Source organism: Mustela nigripes, chromosome 2 (assembly GCF_022355385.1).
Source record: "Mustela nigripes isolate SB6536 chromosome 2, MUSNIG.SB6536, whole genome shotgun sequence".
NCBI lineage: Eukaryota > Metazoa > Chordata > Mammalia > Carnivora > Mustelidae > Mustela > Mustela nigripes.
The window spans coordinates 102,942,911-102,958,278 of NC_081558.1; the positions used below are offsets into that span (position 1 = coordinate 102,942,911).

Below are 15,368 nucleotides of genomic sequence, written 5' to 3' on the forward strand. Positions count from 1 at the left end.
GGAAGCAGGCTCCCTGCTGGGCAGAGAGCCGGATGCAGGGCTCAATTCCAGGACTTTGTGACCTGAGCTGAAGGCAGAAGCTTAACCCACTGAGCCACCCAGGTGCCCCCTCCTCTAGCTTTTGACCAGCGGAGACACACCATGACGCCAAAACAGTCAACAAGTAACACCGATAGGCATGAGCCGGCAGTGACCTTGTCTGGTATTTTGACGAAAACACCAGTCACTAAATCAGGATCACAGCTGTGGCCGGTGGAAGGAGGTCAGAGCACCCAGTCCAACCCCATTATTGTAAGTAAGGGGCGCGGGGAAGGGAAGCGTCTGCCTAGTCCCTGGGCTAGTGGCTGATAGGCGACTAGAATCCAAGGCCCTGACTCTCTCTCTCTCACTCGACAGCACTCAGCAGCCTCTGCCCTGGACTGTGGAGTCGAGATACAGACCCTGCTCCACTGGACAGGCCAGCATGATGACACAGGTGCTAGAAACATGGAGAAAGAACTTCAGAGGTACAAAACGTTCTGTGGCATCTCAGCACCTGCGAGGGCATGCTGAAGCAGGTCCACATTATGCGGAGAACCCAACTCCAGCACGCCCCACCCATCACCCCCAAATCCGTCCTGAAACAGGTTTTTGCATGCATGTCAGAGGGAGCAGGCATTGGTGTGGCTTTTGGGAGCAGCAGTTTGACAGACTTGAATGAAACCAAAAATCTGCACACCTTTCTACCCAGTATTTTCACATCTAGAAAATTTTTCTAAGAATTACTAATGAAAGCAAGCAAAGATATGTGTAGGACGATTGATTGTGGCTTGGAGTATAATAGCAAAGGTCACAAATAATGTGCACACGTACATTTTAGTTACTTTGCAGCAAGAGACTGCCGTAAAAAGACTCCACTTGTTTCCATCATCCACTTCTGTCAGGTTTGAATCTATTATAAATACATACTACTTTCATAATTCAAAAGAAGGAAAAATTAAAAGGACAAATAAACCCTCTCTGATCTGAATATATGTTCAAACCGTGGCAGTGCAAAAGACTTTATTATTTTTGTTTATATTATTGAAACTTTTACATTGTATGGGTATTGTTTTTATAGATATTAAACCTGGTTTAAAAATAATTGCTTCTCTGGATTCTTACTGCCTTCAATATAAAGAAAATATCTCATCTACAGAGCAGAGACAGCAAAATGTCCCAAAAAGTCCCATTCTTCCCTTCTTCTATAGCGGTGGAACCCCCTGACTTCAAGCAAGGTACATTTCTCAAAATACGAACTACATTTCCCAGCTTCCCTAGCACAGCCAGGTAAGACCATGTGACTAAGTTCTGGACAACAGCGGGAGACCACAGCTTGCTATATGGCAGCTTCTGGGTCATTCATGCCTTTAAAGACCTGGACATGCACTCACAACAGAAGAAATGCAAATTAAAACTGTACTGGGGTATATTTCTCACCTATCAGACTGGCAAAAACCAAAAGCTTCAAGTACACTATTGGGGAAATCGTGTAGAAACAGATACTATCATACATTACTGGTGGGAATGTGAAATTACACAGTCCCTATAAGCCAGTCCGGCGCCCTAGAATAACACTGAAAATCCACAGGATTTTCCTGCCTTTTCCTGCCCTATTCCCCTGTAGCCATCACAGGCTCTTCCTGAATGAATCTCTTGCACATTCTATCCTATTTTGGTATCTGCTTCTTGGAGGAACCAAGCTGACACAACTTAGGAGTTTTGTGTTTGTGATGGTATCAACATAGCAATTCTGAAACAATTGTGTGTATATTATAGGACTGACCAAATGAGTAAATATATTGATGTAGCTGGGAATCAAGGTTCTAGTGGCAGAAAAAGGAAGAAACAAATACGGAATAAGGGAAGCAAGGAAGAATGCTGTTGTGTTGAAGAGGACTAGAAGGTCAATATAACCTCATGAATTATATGTTTGTGTGTGAGCGTGTGTGTGTGTGTGTGTGCGCATGCGGTATTTATAGGAAATGCACGAAGGAGATAAATATAAATAAATATCATGTGTGCATGTATATGCCTTGTGATTATCTATACATCGTCTACCTCTGTCCACAGAGAGGGACAAAGAGCACTGATATTGGTTTCTAAATTCTGTTAAAAGGAATTAGGTAAAAACATATCTACACAGAGACATGTATGTGAATATTCATAGCTGCATAATTCATAATGGCCAAAACACCAAACATTTCATCCAAATATCCATCAACTAGTGAATTAGTTTTTTAAATGTAGTATATCCGTCCAATAGAATACTATCTAGTAATAAAAAGGAAGGAACTACTGATACTTTCTACAACATGAAGAATCTCAAAAACATTATGCTGAGTGAAAAAAGCCTGCCACAAGAGTCTATGCGTTGTACGATTCCATGCAGGAATAGTCCAGAAAAGGCCAATCTAAAGAGACAGGAATCCGTGCTACCTAGGACCAGAGGTTGGTGTGGGGCTTCAAGTGCAGACAGTCAGGAGAGAAATTTCCAAGTGATGGACTATGGTGACGTTGCACAATTCTCCAAATTGGAAGAACCGTTCCCTCTCCCTTTTGGAGCCTCACGGCCCAGGGCTTCCCTTCCGACACCCTAAATTCCACTTGATGAATTGCAAAGGATCCTCAGTCGCTACCTGGGACAGCATTACTTATTCTCCATGGTCCAGAATGGATGTCCCCTCTTCTGCCAGACCAGGATCAACCCCTTCCTTCTACGCACTCTCGTTAAACACTCCACACAACTCTGAGAACCCTCTTCACTCTAACTCTTCCAGGTAAGTCTGTGCATGGCTGTCCTTCACCACTGGACATGGAGCTTCCTAAATGCAGGGACCAGGGTATCATCTTCCACAGCACCTATCAAAGGGGCAGGCACATCAGGAACACTTGCCAAATGGACAAGTAAATGAATGAATGAACAAAGCTATGAAGAACAAGTGAGTCAGAAGTGAAGAGAAAAGGTATGGGCTGTCTACAGAGACAGATGAACCAATCGTTAAGAAAGCAATGAAAACACAACTACCAACCCCAGCCCAAGTCCTGGGTAGTCCTGGTATTAAATAATCAGCTTGAAGTGGGATTCTGGGAAGACAGGAAAGTAGGAAGCACCAGGAATCGCTTTCCCCACCTAGACAGGTGCACTATTTTGGAACTCTGGAGTCTGTTGAAGAGATGAAAGGCATCCAAATTGGAAAGGAAGAAGGAAAATTATGTTTTCAGATGACATGACTTTATATGTAGAAAACGCTAAAGATTCCCCCAGAGAATTTATTGGAACTAATAAATGAATTCAGCGAAGTAGCAGGATATCAAGTCAACACATAGAAGCAGCTGCATTTCTGTACACAAGCAACACACAACCTGAAAAGGAAATCACAAAAATAATCCCACTTATGGTAGCATCAGAAAGGATAAAATACTTGGGAATTAACCTAACCAAGGAGGTAAAAGATTTGTACAAAGAAATCTATGAAACATTTCTGAAAGAAGTAAAGGAAGGCAGAAATAAATAGAAACACATCCCCCATTCATGGATCAGAAGACTTAATATTCTTAAAGTGTACTTACTACTAAAAGCAATCTACAGATTTTAATCCCACACCTGTCTAAATCTGAAGGGTGTCTTTTGCAAAAAAAACATGTCCTAAAATTCACAGGAAATCTCAAGGGATCCTAAAGAGCCAAAACAATCTTGAAAAAGAAGAACAAACCTGGATGATACAGACTTACGGATTTCAAAACTTATCACAAAGCTACAGTAATCAAAACAGTCTAAAACTGGCGTAAAGACAGACGTATGGAACAATGGAATAGAAGAAGTGACAGAGATGGTCAAATGATTTTTGACAGGAGTGCCAAGACTATTCAATGAGGGGGAAAGGACAGTATTTCCAACAAATGGTGCTGGGAAAACTGGGTGTCCACATGCAAAAGAAAGAAGCTGGACCCTTACCTCATACCACATACAAAAATTAATTTGAAATGGATCAAGGGCCTAAATATAAGACCCCCCAAAATAAAGTGCTTAGAAGAAACAGAACAAAAGCGTCACAACTTTGCATTTAGCAATGATTTTTTGGACATGACATCAAAGGCACAGGTAACAAAAGAAGAAATTGGCAGATCAGACCTCATAAAAATTTTTAAATTTTGTACATCAAGACACACTACCCATCGAATAAAAAAACAACCCGTAGAATGGGAGATGATATGTACAAATCATATATCTGATAAGGAATTTATATCCAGAATATAAGTCCTAAAACTCAACAATAATAGCAACAAACAAACAATCCAGTTTAAAACTGGGCAAAGAAATTGAATAGACATTTCTCCAAAGAAGATATATGAATGACCAATAAGCACATGAAAAGATGCTCAACATCACTAATCATTAGGGAAATGCAAATCAAAACTACAATGAGATACTAACCTCAGCCTTAAAATAGCTACAAAAAAAAAAAAAAAACCACACAAGTTTTGGTAAGGATGTGGAAAAACTGGAATCCTTGTACACTGTCGGTGAGAACGTAAAATGGTGCAGCCATTGTGGAAAACAATATGGCAGTTTCTCAGTTAAAAACAGAATTACCATGAGATCTAACAACTCTAGTTCTGGGTGTATACCAAGAAGAATTGAAAGCAGGGTCTTAAAGAGATACTCATACATCCATGTTTGTAGCATCCTTTTTCACAATAGCTAAAAGTTGGAAGCAACCCCAGTGTCCAATGACAGATGAATGGATAAGCACAATGTGATATAGACATGTAATGGACTATTAGTCAGCCTTAAAAAGGAAACATATTCTGTAATATGCTACAATAGGGATAAACTTCGAGGACATTATGCCAAGTGAAATAAACCAGTCACAAAAAAGACAAATACTATAAAATTCTACTTATATGAGGTACTTAGATAAATTCATAAAAACAGAAATTGTAGTGGTGGTTGCCAGGGGGTAGACAGAAGGGAAAATGGACAGTTATTATTATTGGGTACAGTCTCAGTTTTACAAGATGAAAACGTTATGGGGATGGATGGGAGTAATGGTTGTACAACAATGTGAATCTATATAATACCACCGAACAATACACTTAAAAATGGTTAAGACGTAGGGGCGCCTGGGTGGCTCAGTCGGTTAAGTGTCCAACTCGTGATTCTGGCTCAGGTCACGATCTCGGGGTCATGAGATCAAGCCCACCATTGGGTTCTATACCAGGTGTGGAGCCTACTTAAGATTCTCACTCTTGGGCGCCTGGGTGGCTCAGTGGGTTAAAGCCTCTGCCTTTGGCTCAGGTCATGATCCCAGGGTCCCGGAATCGAGTCCCGCATCAGGCTCTCTGCTCAGCAGGGAGCCTGCTTCCTCCTCTCTCTCTGCCTGTCTCTCTGCCTACTTGTGATCTTTGTCTGTCAAATAAATAAATAAAATCTTAAAAAAAAAAAAAAGATTCTCACTCTCTCCCTCCCCCTCTACCCCTCCCCATCCCACTCTCTTTCTCTCAAAAAAAAAAAAACAAAAAAACAAAAAAGTTAAGGTAAATTTTATGTTTCGTGTATTTTACTACAATTTTTAAAACCCTACAAAATAGTAACTATGTAAAGGACGATGGTGACAAAAATGACCCTTGTCTTACCTTCATCAAGCAGCCAGCAAACACAAGGAAGCCTTTTGAATGCAGATGCTTGGCCAAGGAGAACCCAAATCCCGAGTCACAGCCTGTGACCAGGACGGCTTTGCTGCCAACCTATTTCAGAAGATCAGACCCCACATTAGGAACCCAGGATCCCAAAAGCATAGTGACCAAGCAAACCTCCTCTGGGCAGTGACAATTAGTGCTTCCTGAGTGGGCCAGTCCCAGCCCTGCCCACCTGCCCTTGGCTCTTAGAGAAGCACCATAATAGAGCAGAGAATGCTTGGCACTCCAAATCGGGAGACGAGGTTCTAACCCAAATTCTGCCACCAACTGACAACACTACCTGGGGAAGTCATGGCCCCCTTCTGGACCTCAGTTTCCTCATCTACAACCCCCAGCATCACGACCCCCCATCACCACAGTATTTATAATTTCTTACTCTGTGCAAGGCACTCCGCACACATTTTTCTTATTTAAAACCCCACAGTAACTCTACACAGTAAGTAGCATTATTACACCAGGTTACAAGTGAGGAGACATATTTTCTAAATGCCCAAAGTAGTCAGCCTGTGGTAAAGCTGGAAGAGAGAGAATCCCAAATCTGAACTCTTAACCCCTAACTTCACCTGTGGTGGGGGTGGGGCGGTTAAGAGAGTGAGAAAGTGGTTCCAAGCATCCCAGGGGCACTGAAGTCCCGCTCTGAGTGGCCCAGGGCTGGGGGCCCCTAGGGAAGGGTTGTGACCACCATAGCGGGGCTGCCACTCACCGGCTTCACCTCATCGGAATAAGCACGACGGCTGCTAGGGACCAGAGAGGCGGAGTAAAACAGCAGCGAGCGCCTGCGGGAGAAGAGGAGCCGTGAGCAAAGGCTGTGCTCCTACCTGCACCTCACTCCCGGGACAAACAACTCAGAGGACCCTCAGCCACCAGTGCGGCCCCCATGGCTCCCCACCCCAAGCCACTGAGGACAATCTGCTGGTACTACTGGGGAAGATGGTCCTAACTCTGTCTGCCAGGCTTGCTAGGCTGCAACAAAGTCAGCCAGCAGGTGCAGTGGCCATTTTTGCCACTGTGTAGCAATCACCCTCTGGCAATACAGCTTTGTTACCAGAGCCTTCTGCAAATTCAATGTCTTCACCTCGGTTTTATGCTGCTTCCCGATAGTTTTTTTTTCTTTTCTTTCCTTTTTTTTTTTTTTTTTTTTTTTAAGATTTTATTCATTGGAGAAAGACAGAGAGAAAACATGAGTGGGGGGAAGGGCAGAGGGAGGGGGAAAGCTGGTCCCCTGCTGACCAGGGAGCCCAGTGCAGGGCTCGATCCCAGGACCCTGAGATCATGACCTTAGCCGAAGGCAGAGGCTTTAACACACTGAGCCACCCAGGCATCCCCTGTTAGTTTTTTTCAACTAAACTTTTGTTTTGAAATAATTATAGATTCAAATGCAGTTAAGAAATAACACAGAAAGACGCCAAGTAACTTATTACCCAATTTCCCCCAGTGGTAACATTTTGCAAACTTATAGCACCATATCACAATCAGGATATTGGAACAGATGCAGTGAAAATACAGCACATTTCTGTCACCACAAGGATCCCATTACCCTTTTAGAGCCACACCCATTCCTGTCCACTCCACGTCCTCCTCCTTAATCACTAATCTGCTGTCCATCTCTATCATTTTGTCCTTTCAACAATGTTATATAAATGGAGTCACACAGTATATAACCTTTTGGGATTGCCCTTTCACTCAATAATTTTCTGGAGATTCAACCAGATTGTTGCACGTATCAATAATTTGTCTTCTTATTGCTAAATTGTTTTCGATGGTATGGGTATACTACAGTTTTTTTAACTATCAATTATCTTTGTTGGCTCATTTTTGTTTTTGGTAGGCTCCATGCCCAATGTGGGGCTCGTGCTCAACTCTGAGATTGAGTCGCAAACTACCAACTCAGGCACCCCTAACCATTCAACTATTCAAGGGCATCCATGCTGTTTCCGGTTTAGGGTTATTACAAATAGAGCAGCTATGAACATTCCTGTGTAAGTTCTTGTACAAGTCTGCTCTCTTAAGTAAGTACCTAGGGGAACCATTGCTGGGTCATACAGATTTTAAGAAACTGTCAAACTGCTTTCCAGAGCAGCGAGCATTCTACATTCCCAGCCCCAAGGGATGAGTGATCTACTTTCTCTATATCTTCACCAGCATTTGGTGGTGTCACTATTTTTTTTATTTTAGTCATGTTGATTATGGTGGTTTCAATGTGCATTTCTCAGATGGCTAATGACATTGAACATCTTTTCTTTTTTTTTTTTTTAAGATTTTATTTATTTATTTGACAGAAATCACAAGTAAGCAGGGGCGGGGGACATGGGAGTGGGGAAGCAGGCTCTCCACTGAGCAGAGAGCCCAATGCAGGGTTCTATCCCAGGACCCTAAGATCATGACCTGAGCCGAAGGCGGAGGCTTAACCCACTGAGCCACCCAGGCGCCCCGACATTGAACATCTTTGCCTGTGCTTATTTGCCATCTGTGTATCCTCTTTAGTAAAATGTCTCTTCGTGTCTTTTGTCCATATTCTTCTTTTAAAAAAGAAAGAAAAGAGAAGAAAAGAAAATATTTTATCTTCAAATAATCTCCAGTGTGGGGCTTGATCTTAAAACCCTGAGATCAAGATATGGCTCTACTGTCTGAGCCAAACAGGTGCCCCTCTTTGGTCCATATTCTAATTGTATTGTATTGTTCTTTCACTACTGAGCTCTGAGAGTTCTTTAAAGGTTTTAGAGGCTAGTCCTCTGTAACATATGCAGGATGCAAATATTTTCTCCTATTGGGCAAGCTGTCTTTTCTTCCTCTTTACAGGGTCTTTTGCAGAAGGAACGTGTTTCATTTGGATGAAGTCTGATATAGCAATGTTTCCTTTTACAGGTCACACTTTTGTTGTCAAGTTTTAGAATTCTTTGCTTATCCCAGAACCCAAGATTTTCTCTTGATTTCTTTTCTAAAAGTTTGATAGTTTTATGTTTGACATTTTAGGTCCATGATCCATTTTGAGTTTGTATACAATGTAAGACATGGGTCAAAGTTTATTTTTTTTGCTTACAAATGTCCAACTGCTCCAGAACGTTTTTGTTTTGTTTTGTTTTGGAAATGTACACTTTTCTGCCTTGAATTGCTTTTGTGCCTTTGTCAAACATCAGTTGGAGATATTTGTGCGGGTCTGTTTCTGGATTCTCTCTTATATTTCATTGAGCTATCTGCTCCCATCTTATTTTTCTTTTTCAAAAGAAAAACAGTTTTTCAAAACTGTTTTTGCTATTTTATTTCCCTTGTTTAGTCCTATAAATTTTCAAACAATCTTGTCCTTATCCACAAAAATCTGACTGTAATTTTGATAGAGATTGTGCTAAACTCATATATCAATTTGGGTGAAACTGATATTTTTACTTTTTCAAGTTCTTCAATCCCTGAACTTAGTATGGGTCTCCATTTATTTAGACCATTGATTTCTTTCATCAGCATGGTACAGTTTTCTGCAATACCAATCCTGTGCATGCTTACTGTATTTATACCACTGTATCTCATTTTTTGAGCATTTTAAATGGTATTGTTTTAAATTTTGACATCCTCAAGTTCATTGCCAGGCTATAAAAATACATTGTTTTTGTGTGTTATTTCAATTCCTGGAACAAACCCATTTTTTACAGTTTCTATTTTTATGTAGTGCTGAATTCTATTTGCTAATATTTTAAGATTTTCGCATCTCTATTCATGAGGAATATTAGTGCGCGGGTCTCTTTTTTTGTGCAGTCTTTGTCTGGCTAGGGAATCAGGGTAGAACTACTTTCATAAAGTAAACTGGGAAGTGGTAGTGCTGGGTAGGGATGGAGTTCCCTACGAGGTCTCCACTCCTACTGCCTGGCTGGGAGGGGCTGGAGGGTCTCACTACTGCTCCCCACATGCATGGAGTGTGGGGTCTCATTACTGCTGGGAGACTGGTGAAGTCCTGACTCTCCCGGACTCCCACCCAAGCAGGCAGGGTGCCTGATTACCGCTGGGTAGGAACAAAAGTCCTGGCCCCTCCTTGGCGTTCTCGGATACTACCTCTACTGAAGGGACTGGGGTACCCCACTACAGCTGGGGTGAACTGGAAGTGGAGGCTCAGTACAGCTTTTGCAGGTGCAGGGAGGGGTGGAGCCACAGCACTTCCTGTGGTGTTTGGGGGGAGTAGAGCAATTACTGTCTCCAGTTTTCTGAGAGAGCAGGCTCCTACTGGGGCTTTTTGTCCTAAGCTGTCATTTCTGTGCTGCCAGCCACTTCAGCTCCAGGTGAAGGGCAAAGAAAACCTAAAGGGCTCATCACTGTGTTGTTTCTTGGGCCCCGAGGTCCCTAGCTGATCCATCTTCTTCTCCCCATCTTCTAGAGTCTTGTTATGCCTTTTTATATAAACTGGGGGCTTTAGTTTTATCCAATGGGAGGAACAGAGAAAAATATATCTACTCCATCTTTCCAGAAGGATAAGTACTGTTCGTTTTTTTTAAGCTATTTTTATAAATTTTATTTATTTATTTGAGAGGAGAGAGAGAGCAAGAGAGGGAGAAGGGGCAGAGAGAGAGGGAGAAACAGACACCCAGCTGAGCAGGAAGCCTGACATGGGGCTTAATCCCAGGACCTGAGATCATGACCTGAGCCCAAGGCAGACGCTTAACCAAGTGAGCCGCCCAGGTGCTCCAAAGTACAGTTAATTTTTAAATGAATACTAAACCAGAAACAGTAAATGGAGGTGGCAGGGTCACCTGAGCAGCTGGTTAACAGGGGAGAGGAGGTAGGAGATAAATTTGCTTTTTACTATGTACTATTTTGTACTATGTGAATATATTACCTATTCAAAACAAAAAGCTTTTAAAATATTCATAAAAATGTATTATCCCGGGGTGTCTGGGTGGCTCAGTCAGTTAAGCAGCTGCCTTCAGCTCAGGTCTTGATTTCAGTGTCCTGAGATTGAGCCCCGTGTCAGGTTCCCTGCTTAGCAGGGGAGTCTGGTTCTCCCACTCTCTCTGCCCCTACAAAAATACTTTTTTTTAAATGTGTTATCCAACATTTTTAAGAACAATGGGTTCACTAGACAGAAACGAGGGCCCACTAGGAAAGTCAGCCAAAGTAAACTCCTGTCCTTTTGAATTGCCACAGCAGAGTCTCTTCGGATTTTAAGTCCTGGAGCATGGCCATCTTAAGTGTGAGTACACCCAAAGGTAGTTAAATGACTTTATTCAAAGAGAATCACTGTTTTCCCCAAGACCCCAGGGGTTAATCTGCAAAAAGAATGTGTCTCGGGCGCCTGGGTGGCTCAGTGGGTTAATGCCTCTGCCTTCGGCTCAGGTCAGGATCCCAGGGTCCTGGGATCGAGCCCCGCATCGGGCTCTCTGCTCAGCCAGGAGCCTGCTTCCTCCTCTCTCTGCCTGCCTCTCTGCTTACTTGTGATCTCTCTCTGTCAAATAAATAAATAAAATATTTAAAAAAAAAAAAAAAAAAAAGAATGTGTCTCTCCTGGACCAGATTTTATGTGTTCTTTCCCTGCAAGTTCCCTTTGTGCTACTTGACACTATAAAAAGTAACAGAAAGGTCACAGCAAGAGAAAGAGTTTATTTCAAACTGACTTGCTGCCAGATTTTTTCTAATCTACCTGCCCATTCTCAAATATTTTTCGGGCCCAAACTTGACTCTCTTTGGGTGTCTTACAGTAAGCTCTACAGATCAAACCCAGCTGTCAGTGGAGATTTCCTCCTCTCCAGAGAGCACAACGCTCCACCCCTCCACACCTACCACTAAGAGGCAGAACCCTGACAAGGTGAGTGAAGGGAGCCAGTGTTAGCATGGGGAAGCTTCCACAACACCAGAGTATCCTGCTGGGGACGGCTTGGCCTCCCACCCTTTACCCCATAGCCATTGCAGACGCGGCAGGATGCCCAGCTTGGGATTGCTTCTCAGTCTGGAGGGTCCCTGGGCCTGGGAAGGCCTCGCTACCTCCATTCGCAAACTTCAGTTGACAGGCATCTGGGAACCATGTTAAAATGCACACTCCCAGGTCCCTCCCATTAACACTCTGATTCAGCAGGAAGAGGTGGCAGCAAGCTGCAGGTCAACCCATCCCTTACTCCAGCCGCCATGCTCGTCTTGCAGGTGTGTACAAGTTCAGCTCAGGACAGTTTTCTGCGGGGTGGAACCCCAAAGAGGCAGCAGCCACATTCAGAGAAGACCTCGCCGACTGCTGTCCTAACCTACAAGTGCAATCAGATGGGGCAGAGGAGGTACAACCCAGCACTTCCCCCAAGGGTCTGTGGAAGAACCTCCTGGTCCCCAGAGCATCCAGGAACTTGCCGGGCCACTTGCCGAGACACCACCCCATGCTGGCCAGGGCATCAATTCTGGCTTCTTCTCCATCTTACCAATCTGTGTCTCTTCCATCATGAATCAGCCACAATAACCCAGCTTTCTGTAGCAAGGAGTCATGATTAAGTAATTGGACAGGCTGATGATACCAAGATGATGGGGTCTAGGAGGGACAAATGTCAGTGATAGAGTGCAGCCTGGGAGAAATATGGCCTCACGCGGCAGCATATGCAAAAACAATACAGTCTAGTCAACCACGAATCAGAAGGGATATGGCGGCTAAGGGAATCTACAGGAGCCAAGGCTGGAAGGGATAAAGGAGCCCCTCTCCATTCTGCCCAGATCAGGCTCTCCTGAAGTATTGCATGTCAGGCCCAAGCAGGCGGAGCTGAGCACTGGCCCAGCTGGTTTGTGTAACCAGGATCCCGGAGGTGGGAAATGATCAGTAATTCACCTCTCCGGGGCCAGCACCAGAGCCTTCTACCGAAGCCAGAAACACAAAATCCGAGGGCTGTGCAGAGCCAGTAAGTAGGGCAGGCTGTCAGGTCAGAGTCCTTCAAGAGAGCTGGGCTCCATTCCCCCTTCCAGGGGATGCGGCCCTTGTGGGAAAGGCTGTTTCATTCTCCTCTTCTATGATGTCCTCTGCTAGTTGAAACCTGTTTCCAACCAAGCCTCTGCAGCCCATGGAAATGCTTTTAAGCAAACGGTCCTAAAAGCCTAAATGCATGTTCTTCCAGACAGACTTATTTGTTGGCAGAGAAAATATCCATTGATTTTCTAGCTGCTGAGACTACATTTCACCTGACCCTTAATTTCACTCTTCTCAAATATAAAAGAATAGAAAGCATATTGTTTTTTCCTTGCCCTGGCTGCAAAAGAAGAAAATGGGGTAATAAAGCACTCTGAATCCCCTTGGAAAAAGCAATTCCAGAAGTTCTCAAAGAAGAGCTACTTGTTTAATTTGTACTTAATGCTTTCTCTAAATCACTCAAACCATTCTGGGAAACCTTGGGACATTTTAATTAACTGGTTTCATGTATAAGATTTAAATACAGCAATTATCCAAGTGATCAAAGGATTGAAACACATCAACATTCTATGCCTTCTGGGGGACCTGGGTGGCTCAGTCGGTTAAGCATCCGCTTTTGGCTCAGGTCATGATCCTGGGATCAAGTCCTGCATCAGGCTCCTTGTTCATCGGGGAGTCTGCTTCTCCCTCTCCCTCTGCCTGCCACTCCCGTTGCGTGTACTCTCTCTCTCTCTGTCAAATAAATAAAATCTTAAAAAAAACTCTATGCCTCCTGATGCAATGTTCCAAGTGGGGCATCACCTCACTTAAGGGGGATCCTTCCAAACACACATGTGAATGTACATACAAAGAAACACCACACAAACCCTAACTTTCTTCCAAAGTGGCAAGGTCATGAACAACCAAGACTAAAGAATCATCCCCAGTAGGAAGAGTCTGAGGACCCATGACTACTAAAGGTACTGTGGGAGCCTGGTTTGTACCCGGGACCAGTAAAGGTCCATTAGTAGGCCACTTGGTGAAATCTGCATTAGCAGATTAGTTCACCGGTATTACTGTAGCGGTCACTTCCTGGTTTATATGGTTGCGCTACAGTTTGCGAGAGGTCAACATATGGGGAAGTGAGGTGAAGGAGATACAAGAACTCTCTGTACTCCTTCTGCAACTTTCACATAACGGCAATTATTTCAAAAGAAAAAGCTGAAAAACACAAAGCAGGGATGAAAGCTCTTCTGTGCCCTGTGAAGGTCTTTGTCTTCTGAGGACACCTTTGTTTCCTCTGCTGGTGACAGCAGGAACTGACAGACATCTTTTGAGAGACAGGCCTTCTTGCCTCCTGCAGATCCATGTGTGACAAACTGTATTGCTCACAAACTGTGACCCTCAAGGGCACCTCCAGCCTTTCGCTTCTTACCTTGTTCCATTTTCTCTGTCATAGCAACTCAGGGTTCTCCCCGGCAGCTGTGACAGGGGTCTGAAGAGGCGGGTGGACAGCATGGTGGCCACGAGAGGTAGAATGGTGGATCTCCTTCTGGTCGGTTCTGAAACACAAAATGCACCCTCAGCATTGCCTTGTCTCCATGGGCGTACCCTTCGGGGCTGAGGCAGGGTCCTCCCACACATCCCTCACAAAGCTGCTACTTCCTGTGATGGAAAGAGTCAGGAAATGCGTTCTAGTTCTGGCTGTGCCACCACCTCCTTGGGCAACCGTGGGCGGGCTGTCACCTACCTATAACGTGAGAAGGTGGGACCAGACTGTTGATCTGACACCCAAGTGAAGTAGCAACCACAGGGGACACTTGAGGACCCACCCCATGGGTCATGGAGCCTCACGGAGCCCTATTCTCATGTGTTCCCCATAATCAGCAGATCATCAGTCTGGGGTGACCCCGGGCATCAGCCTGCAGCTCTTCCAGCCCCGCACAAATCATTGGGCTCCACCCAGCCCCTTTCTCCCCCAGCCCACCACACACAGGGTCTGGCTCTGACTTCAACTCAGCAGTAGCTCTGGAGCCTGGAGCCTGGAGCCTGGAGCTAGACGGTGAGACACACTTCCATCAACCTTAATTAAAACACACACACACTGAGTCTCACACCCCTCCACCACCCTCTTAAGTCACATCAACTGAATTGCAACAAGGGTGTCACCTTAAGTTACCTTCAGGCTACTCAGCACCAGGACTAGCTGTGCACAATTAACTGTTGACTGCTGTGTGCCTTAGTGGCCCTCCTGGCTGGAGGGCGGGGGTAGGGGGGTAGGAGTGAAGGGGTGAAGGGGGTGGGGAGTGGAAGCCAGGAGGAAGCTGAGCAAGGCAACCACAGCCAGAGGAGCTGCTGGTCTTTTCCTGGTGGACCATCCTAGCCTCTCCTTTGCACATCTGCCTGTGGTTTATTCCACCATTGTTATTGGGAACGGGGCTGTGCCTGGGAGGCAGCTCCTCCGGGCCCTTGTGCTGCCACCTGAACCCGACTGATGACCAGCAAACAGGGCCACTTGGTAGAGAAACAATTTGTTATCTATCTAGCCAGCCACCGCACAGTTCACTGTGGGCAGCAGGTGGAGTTGTCTGATCTGTTCAATCCTTAAGAAAGGGAAACAAATAGGGATCACTTGGCCTGTGTGATCCCTCCTGCACTACGCGGCACTCCTTCCACTCCTGTCCCTCCTCACCACGGTATTCTCAGCACTGTACTCAGAAAGATCTTTACAGATCCATCAAGTGGGGGCCTGGGTGGCTTGGTCGGTTAAACGTCAGCTCAGGTCATGATCCCAGGGTCCTCGGATTGAGCC

The 15,368-nt window shown here is 44.6% G+C and overlaps 1 protein-coding gene across 3 annotated transcripts in view; it reads right to left on the minus strand.

Annotated features, from left to right (window-relative positions):
* The window catches only part of BDH1 (3-hydroxybutyrate dehydrogenase 1), a 42,447-nt gene that overhangs the window by 13,822 nt on the left and 13,257 nt on the right, over nucleotides 1-15,368 (minus strand). For all 3 annotated transcript variants that reach the window (XM_059391245.1, XM_059391244.1, XM_059391246.1), the window contains exons 2-4: nucleotides 13,992-14,118; nucleotides 6,425-6,497; nucleotides 5,659-5,769 (exon numbers count right to left, since the gene is read on the minus strand). In XM_059391245.1, the coding sequence (XP_059247228.1) occupies nucleotides 5,659-5,769; nucleotides 6,425-6,497; nucleotides 13,992-14,074 (267 nt within the window). In that variant the 5' untranslated portion in view covers nucleotides 14,075-14,118. The remainder of the gene's footprint in view (nucleotides 1-5,658; nucleotides 5,770-6,424; nucleotides 6,498-13,991; nucleotides 14,119-15,368) is intronic.